This window comes from Notolepis coatsorum (genome assembly GCF_963971535.1).
Source record: "Notolepis coatsorum genome assembly, chromosome: 4".
Lineage (NCBI taxonomy): Eukaryota > Metazoa > Chordata > Actinopteri > Aulopiformes > Paralepididae > Notolepis > Notolepis coatsorum.
Window position 1 is genome coordinate 50,102,935 of NC_140168.1, and position 14,462 is coordinate 50,117,396.

The 14,462-nt window shown below is 45.2% G+C and overlaps 1 protein-coding gene across 6 annotated transcripts in view; it reads left to right on the forward strand.

Annotated features, from left to right (window-relative positions):
• ehmt2 (euchromatic histone-lysine N-methyltransferase 2) overlaps positions 1–14,462 on the forward strand; it is a 58,393-nt gene that overhangs the window by 23,053 nt on the left and 20,878 nt on the right. For 3 of the 6 annotated variants that reach the window (XR_014619606.1, XM_084313240.1, XM_084313244.1), the window contains exons 6-16: positions 4,236–4,315; positions 4,478–4,621; positions 5,878–5,949; positions 6,259–6,379; positions 7,843–7,950; positions 9,363–9,499; positions 9,761–9,904; positions 10,614–10,924; positions 11,294–11,527; positions 11,727–11,809; positions 13,043–13,149. Coding sequence is in view for 5 of the 6 variants with exons in the window: in XM_084313240.1 (XP_084169366.1) it covers positions 4,236–4,315; positions 4,478–4,621; positions 5,878–5,949; positions 6,259–6,379; positions 7,843–7,950; positions 9,363–9,499; positions 9,761–9,904; positions 10,614–10,924; positions 11,294–11,527; positions 11,727–11,809; positions 13,043–13,149 (1,541 nt within the window). In the remaining variant the exon portion in view is untranslated. The remainder of the gene's footprint in view (positions 1–4,235; positions 4,316–4,477; positions 4,622–5,877; positions 5,950–6,258; positions 6,380–7,842; positions 7,951–9,362; positions 9,500–9,760; positions 9,905–10,613; positions 10,925–11,293; positions 11,528–11,726; positions 11,810–13,042; positions 13,150–14,462) is intronic. The other 3 variants (XM_084313242.1, XM_084313241.1, XM_084313243.1) reach the window with 3 other exon arrangements.

Sequence of the window (14,462 nt, forward strand, 5' to 3'; positions counted from 1 at the left end):
GTATATCCGGGACTTTTTTTTATAAGAATTGAGAGGCCTACTACGGTATGTGTATATGTGACCTTTATTTTGAAAACTGTGTTGCGACGCAACCTTGTTTAAGTTTGCGCTTTTGACAGTGAAATGTTCAGTCCAACTTAGCTCGAAGGAAAGACTCTAATCAAAAAGCTTTAATGGACCCGTATGAGGCCATAGCTCTTACGGTGGGACTTTATAGAAGAGGAATGTAATACTATGCAAAACGAGAAATAAACAGTGATTTTACCAGCAGTAAGTTGCAAGCCACTTTCATACGTGGAACCGTGACAATTATTAGTATTATCTTATTTGCATATTGTCTCATTATTAGATAGATAGGTTGATACTTTATTCATCCCCGGAGGGAAATTTAAGTAGACAGTATTATTGAAAAACGTCCTAATAGTGGGCGACTCACCTAATGCATGGCTGAATGTTAGAAGTGTGTCCCTGACTCCCCGTCAATCATCACTGCCAGATCCAACTTAATTTAATCGGCTATGGTCTCTTATCATCTCTCGTGGTAGAAAAGGGTAACCACTGCGCTCAGACAGGTGCGTAGTCCAATATTAATTATGCAAAAAAGGGAGGTAGGGACCGCACTCTGAATATCGTTGTTTTTTATTTTCAAAGGACACAAAACGTTTTCAGCCATCCGGCCTGAACACACTGATGAAGGCCGGATGGCTGAAAACGTTTTGTGTCCTTTGAAAATAAAAAACAACGATATTCAGAGTGCGGTCCCTACCTCCCTTTTTTGCTCTTATCATCTCTCCACATCGGACGTGGTTCTCATAAGATGGACTGATATCTGCTCCGTTGTTCTTGCAGAGCAAAATTAGCGGCTTAAACTTATTGAAAGGAAGTTCTTCTTTGGCGATGCAATAGCCCACATTCAGTTTCGTTTAGATGGTTTCGCTAGGAACTATGGGATTTGGTGTTGGTGTATGGATTCTACGCAGGCGGGACATGGTATTTAATCGCACGATAGACTACAACTACCAAGTTGCGTGGCCCAGATTCACTTCACACGCAAATCTTTTCTTCACACAGGCTATGGCATTAAGTTCATTCATTGCCGACAGATTTTTTCATAGCACCGCAACATTATGTCGCACTGTACAGCCCTGGTTGTAGGCTAATGTTTTACTATTTTTTTTATCCAATTTGTATGGATTAATTTAAGAGTGAAATGCAAATGAAGGGTTGAAATCACTACTCGCAAGGTTGCCCCCAAATATTATTTTCCACTCGCACGGGCCAAATTAAGGGGCAATTTGCGATAATCTCGTCGCAGTGTACAGCCCTGAACACACCACACAAAATAAATCGCATGATTATGTATTATGTTTTTAAATGTTTAAAGGGGACATGCATTATAAATGGCTTTTTTCTGTTTAGTATCAATGGGTCTGTGTCTCTAATTACCATATTGACTCATCAGTCTAGTCTAGTGTTGTCACGATACTGGAATTTCGAACTTCGATACGATACCTTGAAAAGTATCGATATTCTATACCATTTTCGATACCACAGGGAAAAAGGTTCAATCTTAAAATGTAAATTATTATTATTATTATTATTTTTATTTTTATAAATGTTGCTTTTGTTGCTGGTTGATTCTCCTCAGCTTCTCTCTGATACTATAAGAGAAGATAAATATAACACCTTTAAAACCCTTTGTTTATCTTTAGATCACACATTTAAAAATAACTGTTCATCTCACTTCAATAACTTTTATTGCAGAACATGGTATTTTTTCAAGCAGACAGATGTAAACACTGTGTTGCATGTACCTGACAAACTGAACTGTTTGTATTAGTCATATTCCGAATTAACTGATAGCACATGTGTGTGTGTGTGGACTACTGTACTATTACAGGTATTGCAATGAACAATGCAACTTCCTTATACAATTTTTTTTATGAATAATTAAATATCGATATTTCGGGAAATGAGTATTGAAACCGTTTTAAATATTCAGAATCGATATGTATCGATTTTTCGATATTTTTGACAACACTAGTCTAGTCTCGAGTTCACGAGATCCTCCCTCACTCAACTAAGCTGTTCTGATTTGACAGTTTTGCTGACGTTAATATAGCACTGATTTGCATAACTAACGCCCCCTCTATGGTTGACAGCGACAGCAGAGCGAGTGGAAAATCTTCACTTCCTCAAACAGAGCGAGGCAGATAGTGTAACCCGACACTTCCTCAAACGAGAAAGTGCTCGACTGCGACTCTGCGAGGGAGAGAGATAGAGAGGGAGAGATAGAGAGGGGGACCCGTCTTCTCCCACACATGCAGCGTTTGTTTACACAGTGCTCTGTGTGTCCCTCTCTCTCTCTCTCCCTCGCAGTCGAGCACCAGCATATCACTGTAATATCTTTGCGCATGCTCCCACGCGCACGCCCGTATTCCGATCCGTACAATAATAATCACAGGGGTATATATTGTCATTTGAAACAAGTTACCAATGCATTGTCCCATGGGATTATGCCCCCCCGCGGCGAAATTAATTAGTGTCCCCCTCAGTCTCTCTCTATCTCTCTCTGTGCCAGTCACAGACTGTGTGGATGACTGTCACTCAAAGTGCTTATGGGCGGAGCCAGGCCAACACAGCCTGAAATCCAAAGTGAGGGGGCTTTCTCACTAGCCATTCGGGGTCGAATCAGCTCCGCTCCGCCCTCGTTCCGTCCTTGGGTGCGAACTTCCCTCCTCCCTCTCCCCCCTCTAGTTTGCGTACACACTGCAGTCTTGGTGTGCTCCGGGTTTTGTTTACGGTTTGCGTTTTGAGCGTGTAGAGCTGCCGTAGGCGATGATGTCACACTCTAACGTCAACACAGGAAGAGTTTAACATACGGTGGTGGAAACTGGATGCTGATATAAAGAAAGAAATAACCAATAAATATGAAGTTATATTTGAACCTCTGTTGTCAAGCCTTGTCAATATAACCCACCCCCTTTTCTCACGAATGGAACTGGTGTCGTGGAGTCCGCTTTGAGCGTTTTCCAGGGTTAGCGGCTAACGCTAGTTAGCTTAGCCTATTTATTACTAGTTAGCAGCTAACGTTAGCCCATTGCTCGCGTCAATTATATTGCATGTCATTGATCTACCGGTCAATCACGGCCGACTGGTTGGGCACCACTGGTCTATAGAAATAAATGCATTCGAACAAGAAACCAATGTATAGTAGACATAGCAATGGCAAATAAATTGCCACGCCTAATGCGAGCCAGGGAAGTCTTGTGCTTGTAACGTGGCTTCATCTCGAAGTTTTCATCCACTGAGCCGTGAGGCTCAACATGCTTGTTTGGTTGAGGTCTGAACTCGCCAAATTGCCCATAAATATCGTATTGTCCAGTTGTTGCTGTATGTTTTGATCTGCCCAAAATTCAAGCAAGCATGAAAGCATTACAGTAAGCTTGCACACCACGCCCCGCTCCGTCGTCGGGGACGCTGGTTCGCACCCGAGACCACATATTCCAGCGGTCCAGGTTTGGAGCGAATCAGCGTCCCCGGGGACGGGGACGGGGGGAAGCGTTCTCATCACACGATATCCTGGTGCGATCGCGCTCTGATTTGACCCCGATGGCTAGTGTGAAAGCCCCCTGAGAAAAATGTGGCTTTTGAGTACTTGATTAGAAATATAAAACAATGAATTCTTTTGAATAAAAGCTTACAGATGTGTTCAATAGACTCACAGGAATTGTGTAAAGTTGCCCAAATAGGAATAGCAATGCATGTCCCCTTTAAATATCAACATTATAGGGCCATCCATTATCAAACTCCTCTGACCTCGTCTGGTCTTTCCAAAGACCCAAGAGATGGGACTGTAATATATATGTATAGTTGTGGAAAAGTCTCTCACTCTTATACTAAACATGTAAAGGTTTGGTACCGATTGATCTAGCGTGAATCATTATTCTGTAGTACCGATGTAATTCGGTTGGTACCACTAAAAGTACTGAGTTCGGTAGTAGGTACCCAACCCTAGTAGTGTGTAGATAGATATGTCTGGCAGTGATGTGGTTGTGTGTGTGTGTGTGTGTGTGTGTGTGTGTGTGTGTGTGTGATAGTAAGAGAGAGAGAGGGGGAGATGGTGTGTTTGTGCATGTGTGTGTTAGAAAGAGAGAGATGGAGAGAAGTGTGTTGGTACATTTCCCTATCCCCTTGTTTTGTCATTCTGACACCCTCTCAATTTCCCCCAACAGCAGCAAAGAGGAGGAAGCTGGGCCTGTTGCCCGACGGCACGCCGGAGAAGATGGAGAGCGCTCTGGACAAAGCACACAAGGTAACACCTCCTTTTGCTACCTGCCGAGGAACAGTGTCAGGGAGGCAAATTGCTCCATCTTTGTCGGTACACAAGGAGGCTTAGAATATTAATTGTTTTTGTCTTTGACTAGCTTACAATGGGTTCAGTATTTGTTCCCTTTGTTATTCTTCTAAAATGCAGACAGAAAGTATGTTCCATAAGGAGGTTGAGTCTGTTACCAAGACCACACCGCTGAAGCGCAGTAGTTGGCTAGAGGACTTGGAAGAGGGGGCAGCAGAACACTTTCATATCTTCAACCCTTATGCCAGAGATTCAGACAACAAGGTTGGAGGCTTTGATTATCAATGTCCCATTGAATCCGCTGGCTGTTATCCAACAAACGGCACACTGTTGTTTGATTCAGAGAGGAATGCCGTCCACTGTGTTCTTCCTGTTGCCCCGGGACGGTTCAGTCAGTATTTGTGAACACACGCCACTCTCCTAAAGCTACAGATCGCAGATCCAATCGGTGATGCCGCTGGGGTGTCAAATCTGGGGCTGCTCCATAGACAATGAATGGGGCTCTGGCTTTATGAGGCCATAACGTTTGCGTGAGCTCTTGCACCCAAATGAGGTTTTAGTTCTGGTTCAGACCTTCTGGCAATGTTAGAATATAAACCGAATTTGGGTGTAAGGGCTCACTAGGGATGGGTACCTTTCACATTTGAACCGATACCGGTACCTGTGAATCGATACCGGTACCCAACGGTACCTTTTTTCGGTACTTTAGTCTCAAGAAATGTAATTTACCTACCTCAGTCGTAAAAAAAAAATCCAAACTTCAAATAACTACAATTTCGACAGTTTTCAACTTGTCATTGCTCCGACTGCTTTGTTGTTGAATCAAGTAAAATCCTAGGTAAGCATATATTGTGCTGTGAACGTTGACATGAAAAGAAAAAAGTAATCAAGTTTCTCACTTGATTCGATACTCGGTAGTACCGACGTGTTTCGGTTCGGTACCTCAAAAGTACCGAATTCGGTACCCATCCCTAGGGCTCACACAGACATTTTATGGCCTCATAAGATGGCACAAGGCAAGATATTCCTTTATTGAAATTTGGGCGTCATAGCAGCATTGGGGGGGGGGGGGGGGGGGGGGCGGTTACAGGTATGGGCAGGGTAATAGAAATACATAAATATAGGAAATATAATTAACTCTGAATATAAAAATATGAGAAAAATAAACAGTGTGAACAATGGTGCATAAAGTCAGCCCCATTCATTGTCTATGGAGCAGCCCCAGATTTTACATCCCAGTGACATCACTGATTGGAGGGTCCTCTTTGCAATATCTAGCTTTAGGAGAGAGAGGTGCATGTTCTATTGAGGATTTGCCTCGATGCTAAAAAAATTTATTTACCTATTGAGTGAACTGTACTGAGGCACAGGAAGAACATAATGTGAATTCATAAAATGGGGGACATTCCTCTTCAATGATTGTTTCATAAGCGATAGCTTTTCATTATGTTCTGTTATGGGCATGATGTTAGTTATGCCTGAATCTCTGGCATTTATTTTCCTCAATGTCATCTTTTTAGTCTGAAGACGGGGGTGTAGAAGCACGGTTACACGCCAGAGATACAGAAGAATCGGAGGACATATCAGACCATGTGAGTTGTTTGGATTAATCCTATCTGGTACCTTTGTGTCTGTAATTGACCCATCTCAAACCCTGTCCTCTTTTCTCGATCCTCTCATCACAACTGTCGCCTCCCTCCAGGGAAGTGACAGTTGTGATTGGAGGATCAATGAAAGGGGGCATGGTTTCAGATGGGTCAATTGGAGAACAGTAGGATTATAGATGAACTCTTCTCCTTAACTCTTTAAACTCTGTCAGTTTTAGGTATAGATATCGATGCAATTTCCGTAGCCTGGCTTTGCTCACATGCATTTTATTTAGTTGCATCTTTCCCTCGCAGAGTTCAGGGTCTGATGCGCAGAGGCGCGGTCAGAGTAAAAACGGGACCACAGAGTTTCCATGGACACAACCGGGACGGGGCAAAGGGAGAGAGAGAGCGGACGGAGCGGAGACGGCAGGAGGTGAGTGACCCAAAAGATCCCAAACGTTTTAAAACCCCAATCAGTGATTTTCGCGGGTGCATAGTGGGAGATGTAGTTTATGGTCAATAGACCACCAAAACACTTCCGGTATTCTGAAATCATGGGGGAGAGAGCGGGGGGGGGGGGGGGGGGGGGCGGGGGAGAAAATGGATGAATGTGGATGAGAGCCTTGACATTAAGTGGTTGTAGCTACGGCTGTGGGGGTGCGGGAGACATGATCCAATATACTTTTATACGCCTGAGTCTCCTGAACATGGAGAGACCAATCCCAAGTCGATCGGCACTTTCTCTGCCGAGCTATAGTCACTTTGAGTTTGACACATATGTACTAGAGACTGAAAACAATGTCTCCGTTCTTATTTTTGGTGGTGGGGCGACCCGTATGTTTACGTTTTGATCACTGAATGGGCCTTTAGCGGTTTTCCCAGAACAATGTAATTCCACTATGGATACTGTTACTATTTTATATCGTGTCACCAAGTGACATTCCACGTAGATAGACTTGTGTCTTTCTTTAACCTCTTAACTGGCGCCCAGAAAAGTGGCCATTTTTAAACTTGAACTTGAGGACTGCTTACTTTTTTTGAAAAGCGTATCTTTATACTTTATACTTATAGCACATGCATAAGCTTGGTCTCTTTCGAAAGATAACATTCTGAAGTTTCTGATACAATAATTATAAAGAAAGATCACTTTTAGTGCTAATGAAATAGTAGAGTAACATAGGTCTGAACTTGAGTTGTAGAAAAACTTGTTACTCACGTTTTTCTGTAGTAGTTGCAATATCCAAATATAGTATTTCCAAAAACACAATGGGTCTATAGCCTGAAGTCTTATGTAGTACAAATATCCAAATATCATAAATCTGTTCAGAAATGAGTGATTAGGAGCGATTTTGGTAAACTGTAAAAAAGAATTAAAAAGAAAAAGCTTTCAGGTAAACCTTTTCCTCATTGACTTCAATTCATTCTGCGGTTTTTTCTCGTCCTGTTTTCGCTTGGGACTTTTCACCTAGATCCCTGATTCGCAGATCCCCACATCGGGTATCATTGGAAAGCTACACTCATTGGCTACAACCCTGTCCAATAATGTTCGAGATCCCCAAAAGATTGACGGAGCTAGAGCCCCGGGAGTCTGCCGTGTACTTCGGCACACGCCTCACATATCAGCATGTAACTCGAGAACCGCTGAGCGGATTTTTCCGCCTGAAAGGGCAATCGACAAATAGGGCTTTACTTCTATATATACAGTATATTGTATTTAAAAAAAATGCAGACCCGAGCCGCTAGATGTCGGCAAAGTGACGCGCCGCGCCGGTGGGCAAATCGTCCTCAAGAGGGGCCGGGCCGTTGCCAGTTAAGTGGTTAACCAATGATATCATCCTACAGTACCTAATTCATGGTCGAGGATTATAATGTATTTCTCATGTTCTCTGGTCTCAGCAGTCGTGGCAGCAGCTGTTATACCCAGGTCCAGTGAGTACACAGAGGTTCCTTTGGGTGCCCTGGATATCGTGGCGGCAGACAGTCTAACCCTGTCACCCCAACACGGTATGTTTACTCTGCTATGTTATCGGTCGCCTCCACAGGTCAAACGCTTCCATCTTAAATCTGCAGTGCAGAGCTTTCACGTATAGATTAAACGCTTGTTGCGCTTAAGCCCTTGCCAAAAAAGTTTACACATTGTTTGTGCCCATCGCTGCCCAGGGGGACGCTCTCTGTATTTCTCAGTATGGTAGTGTCTGTGTAGTCATTCCCACACTGGCGCACCGGTAGTGATGTGTTTTTATTTTTTATTTACTTCAACCAGCAAGGATTGGTTAGTTTGCCAAAGGGGAAGAGAAGAGAAGAGAAGAGGGAAAGGACAGTAGCAACGGAGTGAAATGCCGTACAAACGTAAGAGGTGTCCAAGAAAAGTTTGTGGAGTGGATAAAAAAGATGTGTTCAAAGGAAAGAATAAAGTTAAAAAAAAAAAAGCGAAGAGAGTGTAATTATTCTCACTGCCAGTAGATGGAGACATTACTTTAAGCTGTTAAGAAAATAATTTGTGTATGTCAATAAGAGAGTTATAAAATAGTTATAAGAAGAGGGTGGGTCACCGTCGGTGTTGTAGAAATGTTTGAAAATGTTACCATGGAGACCCCCAGTGCTGAATAACATGTCATGAGGATGTTAGGGCCCGGGCCGTGACCCTGTCCTCTTACTAGAAATCTTGGCCCAAACCAGGAAACATTATGTGGTTATTTCTGGGCGAGTGTCCCTGTGAGAGAGGCGCTGATGTGTCTCTTCCCTGTGAGAGAGGCTCTGAGGTGTCTCCCCTGTGAGAGAGGCTCTGATGTGTCTCTACTCTCTTCCCTGTGAGAGAGGTGCTGACTGAGGTGTCTCCCCTGTGAGAGAGGTGCTGAGGTGTCTCCCCTGTGAGAGAGGCTCTGATGTGTCTCCCCTGTGAGATAGTCTCTGAGGTGTGTCTCCCCTGTGTCCCTGTGAGAGAGGCTCTGGTGTGTCTCTCCCCTGTGTCCCTGTGAGAGAGGCTCTGAGGTGTGTCTCCCCTGTGTCCCTGTGAGAGAGGCTCTGAGGTGTGTCTCCCCTGTGTCCCTGTGAGAGAGGCTCTGAGGTGTGTCTCCCCTGTGTCCCTGTGAGAGAGGCTCTGATGTGTCTCCCCTGTGTCCCTGTGAGAGAGGCTCTGATGTGTCTCCCCTGTGTCCCTGTGAGAGAGGCTCTGATGTGTCTCCCCTGTGTCCCTGTGAGAGAGGCTCTGATGTGTGTCTCCCCTGTGTCCCTGTGAGAGGCTCTGATGTGTCTCCCCTGTGTCCCTGTGAGAGAGGCTCTGATGTGTCTCCCCTGTGTCCCTGTGAGAGAGGCTCTGATGTGTCTCCCCTGTGTCCCTGTGAGAGAGGCTCTGGTGTGTCTCCCCTGTGTCCCTGTGAGAGAGGCTCTGATGTGTCTCCCCTGTGTCCTCGTAGAAGGCAGTGATGCCGGGGAGACGGAGCGCCTGGAGGAGCTGCCCCTGTGTAGCTGCAGGATGGAGGCCCCTCGCGTCGACAGCACCAGCCAGCGGATCAGCAGGAAGTGTATGGCCACCGAGAGCACCAATGGAGAGGTGTGTTTGTGTGTGTGTGTGTTCGCCTTTGTGTTTATTTGTTTGTTGTTTGACAGTTTTATGTATTGGGTGGTCCCAGTGGAAATTGAACCCTTAACCCTGGCAGTGTTAGTGCCTTGCTCTACCCACACAGGTTGGTAAACAGCAGGGCATCATCACAAACAAAATACATAAATGTGTGTATATATATATATATATATATATATATATATATATATTTGAAACACCCCTCATTTTGTGTAATGTTCTCTGTCCCGCCAGCTGAGGGGCTGTACCAACACCACTGTGAAAGGGGAGACCATGCGGCCGTCAAGTCGCGTGTCCCTCATGGTGCTTTGCGACAGCCACCGCTCACACATGGTCAAACACCACTGCTGCCCCGGATGTGGATACTTCTGCATAGCGGTGAGTCTACACTACCTGCCCACAGCGTTAAAACACACAACTCTAAATAAGAGTTTGCTCCATCAAACACTGTTTAAAAGGCAGAAAGTATTTCAGGGAAGACAGAAGAGTATATTTCTCACACATTGTCTTCTTATTCTGCTGTCAAAGCTCAGATTTCCCCCCTGTTTCCCATGTCGCTTGAATGCGAACCCTCTTCTGTAATCATAATAATCTTAACTAACCACCTCACTATAGTCTACCCATATACTCTCTGTATGATAGCATTTACAACAGTGCTGTATATACCAGATATATATATATACAGTATATCTATCCACCTGACTGTACATACCTGCACATAAACCTTTTACATATCTGTAGACTAGATACTATATCTGTACATATCCCTTACCTACTCTTACTAGTTACGCTGCTGGCCAGTATGACTAGTACGACCATACTGTCTTTATACCTGTATCACTGTACATACATCTGATACGTTACATTACGTTACATTACACTCAGTAGTACTCATTTACATATTTTATACCCAGTTTAATCACATTTGATATACTATTGCACTTTACTGTTTCATTTGCACTCTGGTTGGATGCCAAACCTCTTTTGGTTGTACTGTACTCGTGCTGCATAATGACAATACATTAGAACCTAATCTAATGTAACTCCTCTCGGTCCTCCAACCTCCTCTTCCTCTCCCCCTCCCCAGGGCACGTTCCTGGAGTGCTGCCCGGACCAGCGCATCGCCCACCGCTTCCACCGCGGCTGCGTGACGGTGCTCGGTGGCGGGCGTGGCCGGGGAAACGGCGGGGGGGGGATGCTCTTCTGTCCCCACTGCGGCGAGGACGCCTCCGAGGCCCAGGAGGTCACCATCGCGTCCTCCTCGGCCGCCACCGTCGTCACCATGTCGGCCTCGTCCACCACGACCCCATCCCTCCCGCCCCCCATGCTGCTGGCGCCCTCCCTCGCCGCCTCCACCGGGGGCACAAGGAACGGGAAGAAGCCAGAGGGGCCCGTCAGGTAAAGACAGGCTGGAGAGGTGAAGGGGTGGAAGGGTGTAGAGATGGATACTGTCTGTGAAAATGTTGTTTCCATGGTGGTATATTCCCTTTTAAATAAATGGTAAATGGCTGCATTTATATAGCGCTTTTATCCAAAGCGCTTTACAATTTATTCCTCACATTCAAGGTGCCAACCTGCTCATCGGGAGCAGTTAGGGGTTAAGTGTCTTGCTCAAGGTCACTTCGACACGCTGCCCGGGAGGAGCGGGAATCGAACCGGGAACCTCTGGATTACCAAACGACTGCTCTACCTTACCGAGCCAGCCTCGATGCTAACACAATTTATTAAAGGAACACTCCCTCTCCCTTGCTCCTCCTCCTCCCTCAGTGCTCGTATGCGTGGTCACGGGGTGCTGAAGAGGGACGTAGAGCAGCAGCCGCCCCCCCAGCCCACGGCGACAGTGGGGCCGATGGACACCGTCCCCCCAGCCGAGGGGGGAGTGGACAGCGTAGGGCCCTCCCTCTGCCTGCCCAACGGCAAGCCCATCTGCCCCGGTGCGCTTCCCCCGGGACCCAGCAGGGCGGCGCTGCAGAAGGCCATTCTCACCCAGGACACTGAGAGGTTAGGACTTTGTTTCTGGAAAACATTGGAAACGGAACAGAAATATTCCATCGACCTACGGGTCAAACGTAAAATATATGGGATCATTGGTTATTTTTTCCCCCTGACCACTCTAGGTCGGTCACATATTGAGTTTCAAACTAACATATTTTTAGAGAAGTTTGATCTTTCTTTTCGATTCTTGTTTGTGATTGGCCAGGAGGAAGAAACTGAGGTTCCATCCCCGCCAGCTCTATCCTGCCGCCAAGGGGGGCGAGGTCCAGAGAGTTCTGCTCATGCTCAGTAGGTGTCTTAAAAGACTTGATCATATACTATGTTTGTATTATGCGTAGGTATTGTACTATGTCTATGTATATGAATTTGTTTTATGATTGAGTGGTTGGACCTGCTCATGCTTGGTGATTGTCAGGGTCTGGTTTCTACAATGTGTGACACGGTCATGGTTAGGGATGGGTACCGAATTCGGTACTTTTAAAGGTACTTACTGAAACACGTCGGTACTACCGAGTATCGATTCACGTGAGATACCTTTGTCGGTACTGTAAAAAAAAATCTTTTATTATTATTATTATTTTTTTTAATTAGTTCTTTTCATGTCAACGTTCACACGCACAATATACGCTTACCTAGGATTTGACTTGATTCAACAACAAAGCAGTCGGGGCAATGGCAAGCCGAAAACGGTCGAAAGTGAGGTTATTTGAAGTTTGGATATTTTTTTCACAACTGAGGTAGGTAGATTACATTTTTAGAGACTAAAGTACAGAAAAAAAGGTACCGTTGGGTACCGGTATCGATTCACAGGTACCGGTACCGTATCGGTTTAAATGTGAACGGTACCCATCCGATATTTAGAAAGCAGGCGGCGCGGTGGTGTAGTGGTTAACACTGCCGCCTCACAGCTAGAAGGTCCAGGGTTCGATTCCTGCTTGGGGACCAGGTTTCCGCGTTGCCAGGTACCCAGGTGGGGTATCTCCCAGGCCTTTCTGTGTGGAGTTTGCATGTTCTCCCCGTGCTCGCAAGGGTTTCCCCCCCGATAAGAGAAACCCAATGGAAAAACATGCACAACAGATCGCTAACGCTGTCGCGTCCCTGACGAAGACGGACAGGAGCACTTGGATATGTCCCCGGGCCGCTGCCCCACGTCGCAGCCCCTATCTGCTCCCCGCTGCCCTTGGGGGGAATGACGACGGGATGGGTCAAGTGCAGAGACTCAATCGCATCGGCGACCCAACTAACTGCATGTGTGTGTGTTCCTGTGTGTGTGCCTCCCATCGCATGTGTGTCACTGCATGCCAAATAAAGACTTCTCCAAAGTCCAGTTATTATTATAATATTATTATTAATGCCGATATAATAATTAATATTAACAAAAGGGACACGAAGAAAGTCTCTTCTTTTCTTTAGTAGATCTGCACTCCACTTGTTATTTTAATCAACAAATGTTTTCTTTGTATATAAATCAATTGACTTGACTTGTATATGAAACTGTGTGTGTGTGTGTGCGTGCTTCAGTGGAAGGCATAGACCCGACCTATCAGCCGGAATCCCAGAATAGGCGTTCTGCTCTTCACGCTGCGGCCCAGAGAGGCCTGCTAGAGGCCTGCTACATGCTGGTACAGGTGAGACGTCCTCATAAACTACCTTCATTACCGTTAGAGCAGCGGTTCTCAAACTACGGGTCGCGACCCAAAGTGGGGTCACGGGTAGGTGATGCATTGGCAAGTAAAAAAATTATAATAATGATAAGCAATACGAAAAATTATGTTCTGGCAACATATTTTGGCTAAAGATGCCTTGTTTTATAAATGTGAATTGATAATATAATGCTGTAATAAAATGTTCTAATAAATATGCATGATCAAGTTTAACAACGTGTGCTTTTATTTTGATATTCCTTAATTCCACGTTGAAATTACGCGATACATTAACACATTGAGTGCCACGCCCCTTCCGGGAAGTGCATCTGGCCTTGCCGTCCATTAACCCCATGTAAATGTAGTTGTAGTTTGTAGAGCTAAACCTATATTTTATATTATAGCTATGGGTCTAATAACGCTGTCGATTGTCAGTGAGTTGCTTCCAGTCAACGTGCAAAAAACAGATACTTTTTTTCATACGTACATTTCCGTTTTATACCATTTTGAATATGAATATAGTTTGGGTGCTTCTGAGTAATTCCAGGAAAAAGACGCGATAATAGCGTTTTTGTGTAATTCACTTATCACATTGTAATTTTTCGCCTGATCATCGAATCTTCCTGAAATCAATGCTAGATTATCATTATTATCCTTCCTCATGCACGCATGAAATGTGGTTTAGACCGCCCCTCCCCTCTTGCCACCAACGGTAAACCGCACACACACAGCTTCAATCGCGGTAGAAAAAAATATCAGATCAACGCAAGATTGGATATATAGTCCTTACCTGGTCTCTGATGTAATGCAAAAAAAATTATCCAATTATCTGATCGCCATTCCAGTTATCCACAGCGATCCTGTCTCCGACGTTATTGGGCATTGCACATGAACGGGCGGGCGAGGTCAGTTGGCCAAGCCATCCCTACATGCGTGTGTTTTGCCAGTGTTTAGGACCCGCCCCCACGCCGCAGCTCGGTAGAGAAAAGAAACTACACCGTTTCTAATAGAGTGTAATAGCGGCCGAAGGCGTTAGAGGGTGGTATAAGACCGTCTGCCACTCAGACACACTCAGAACAGTATGCACAAGGTGCCCGGCTGAATTATGAATGGCAATAGCGAATAAAATAAATACCGTGAGAAAAACGTTGTTCTACGTTTCCGGCACTCAACCATCAGGCGGCAGAAACGTAGAACTACGTGAACGGCACCCAAAGGGTTATGTGTGGGGTCTCCAAAAAATTTCCTAAATTAAATGGAGTCGCGGTATGAAAAAGTTTGAGAACCCCTGCGTTAGA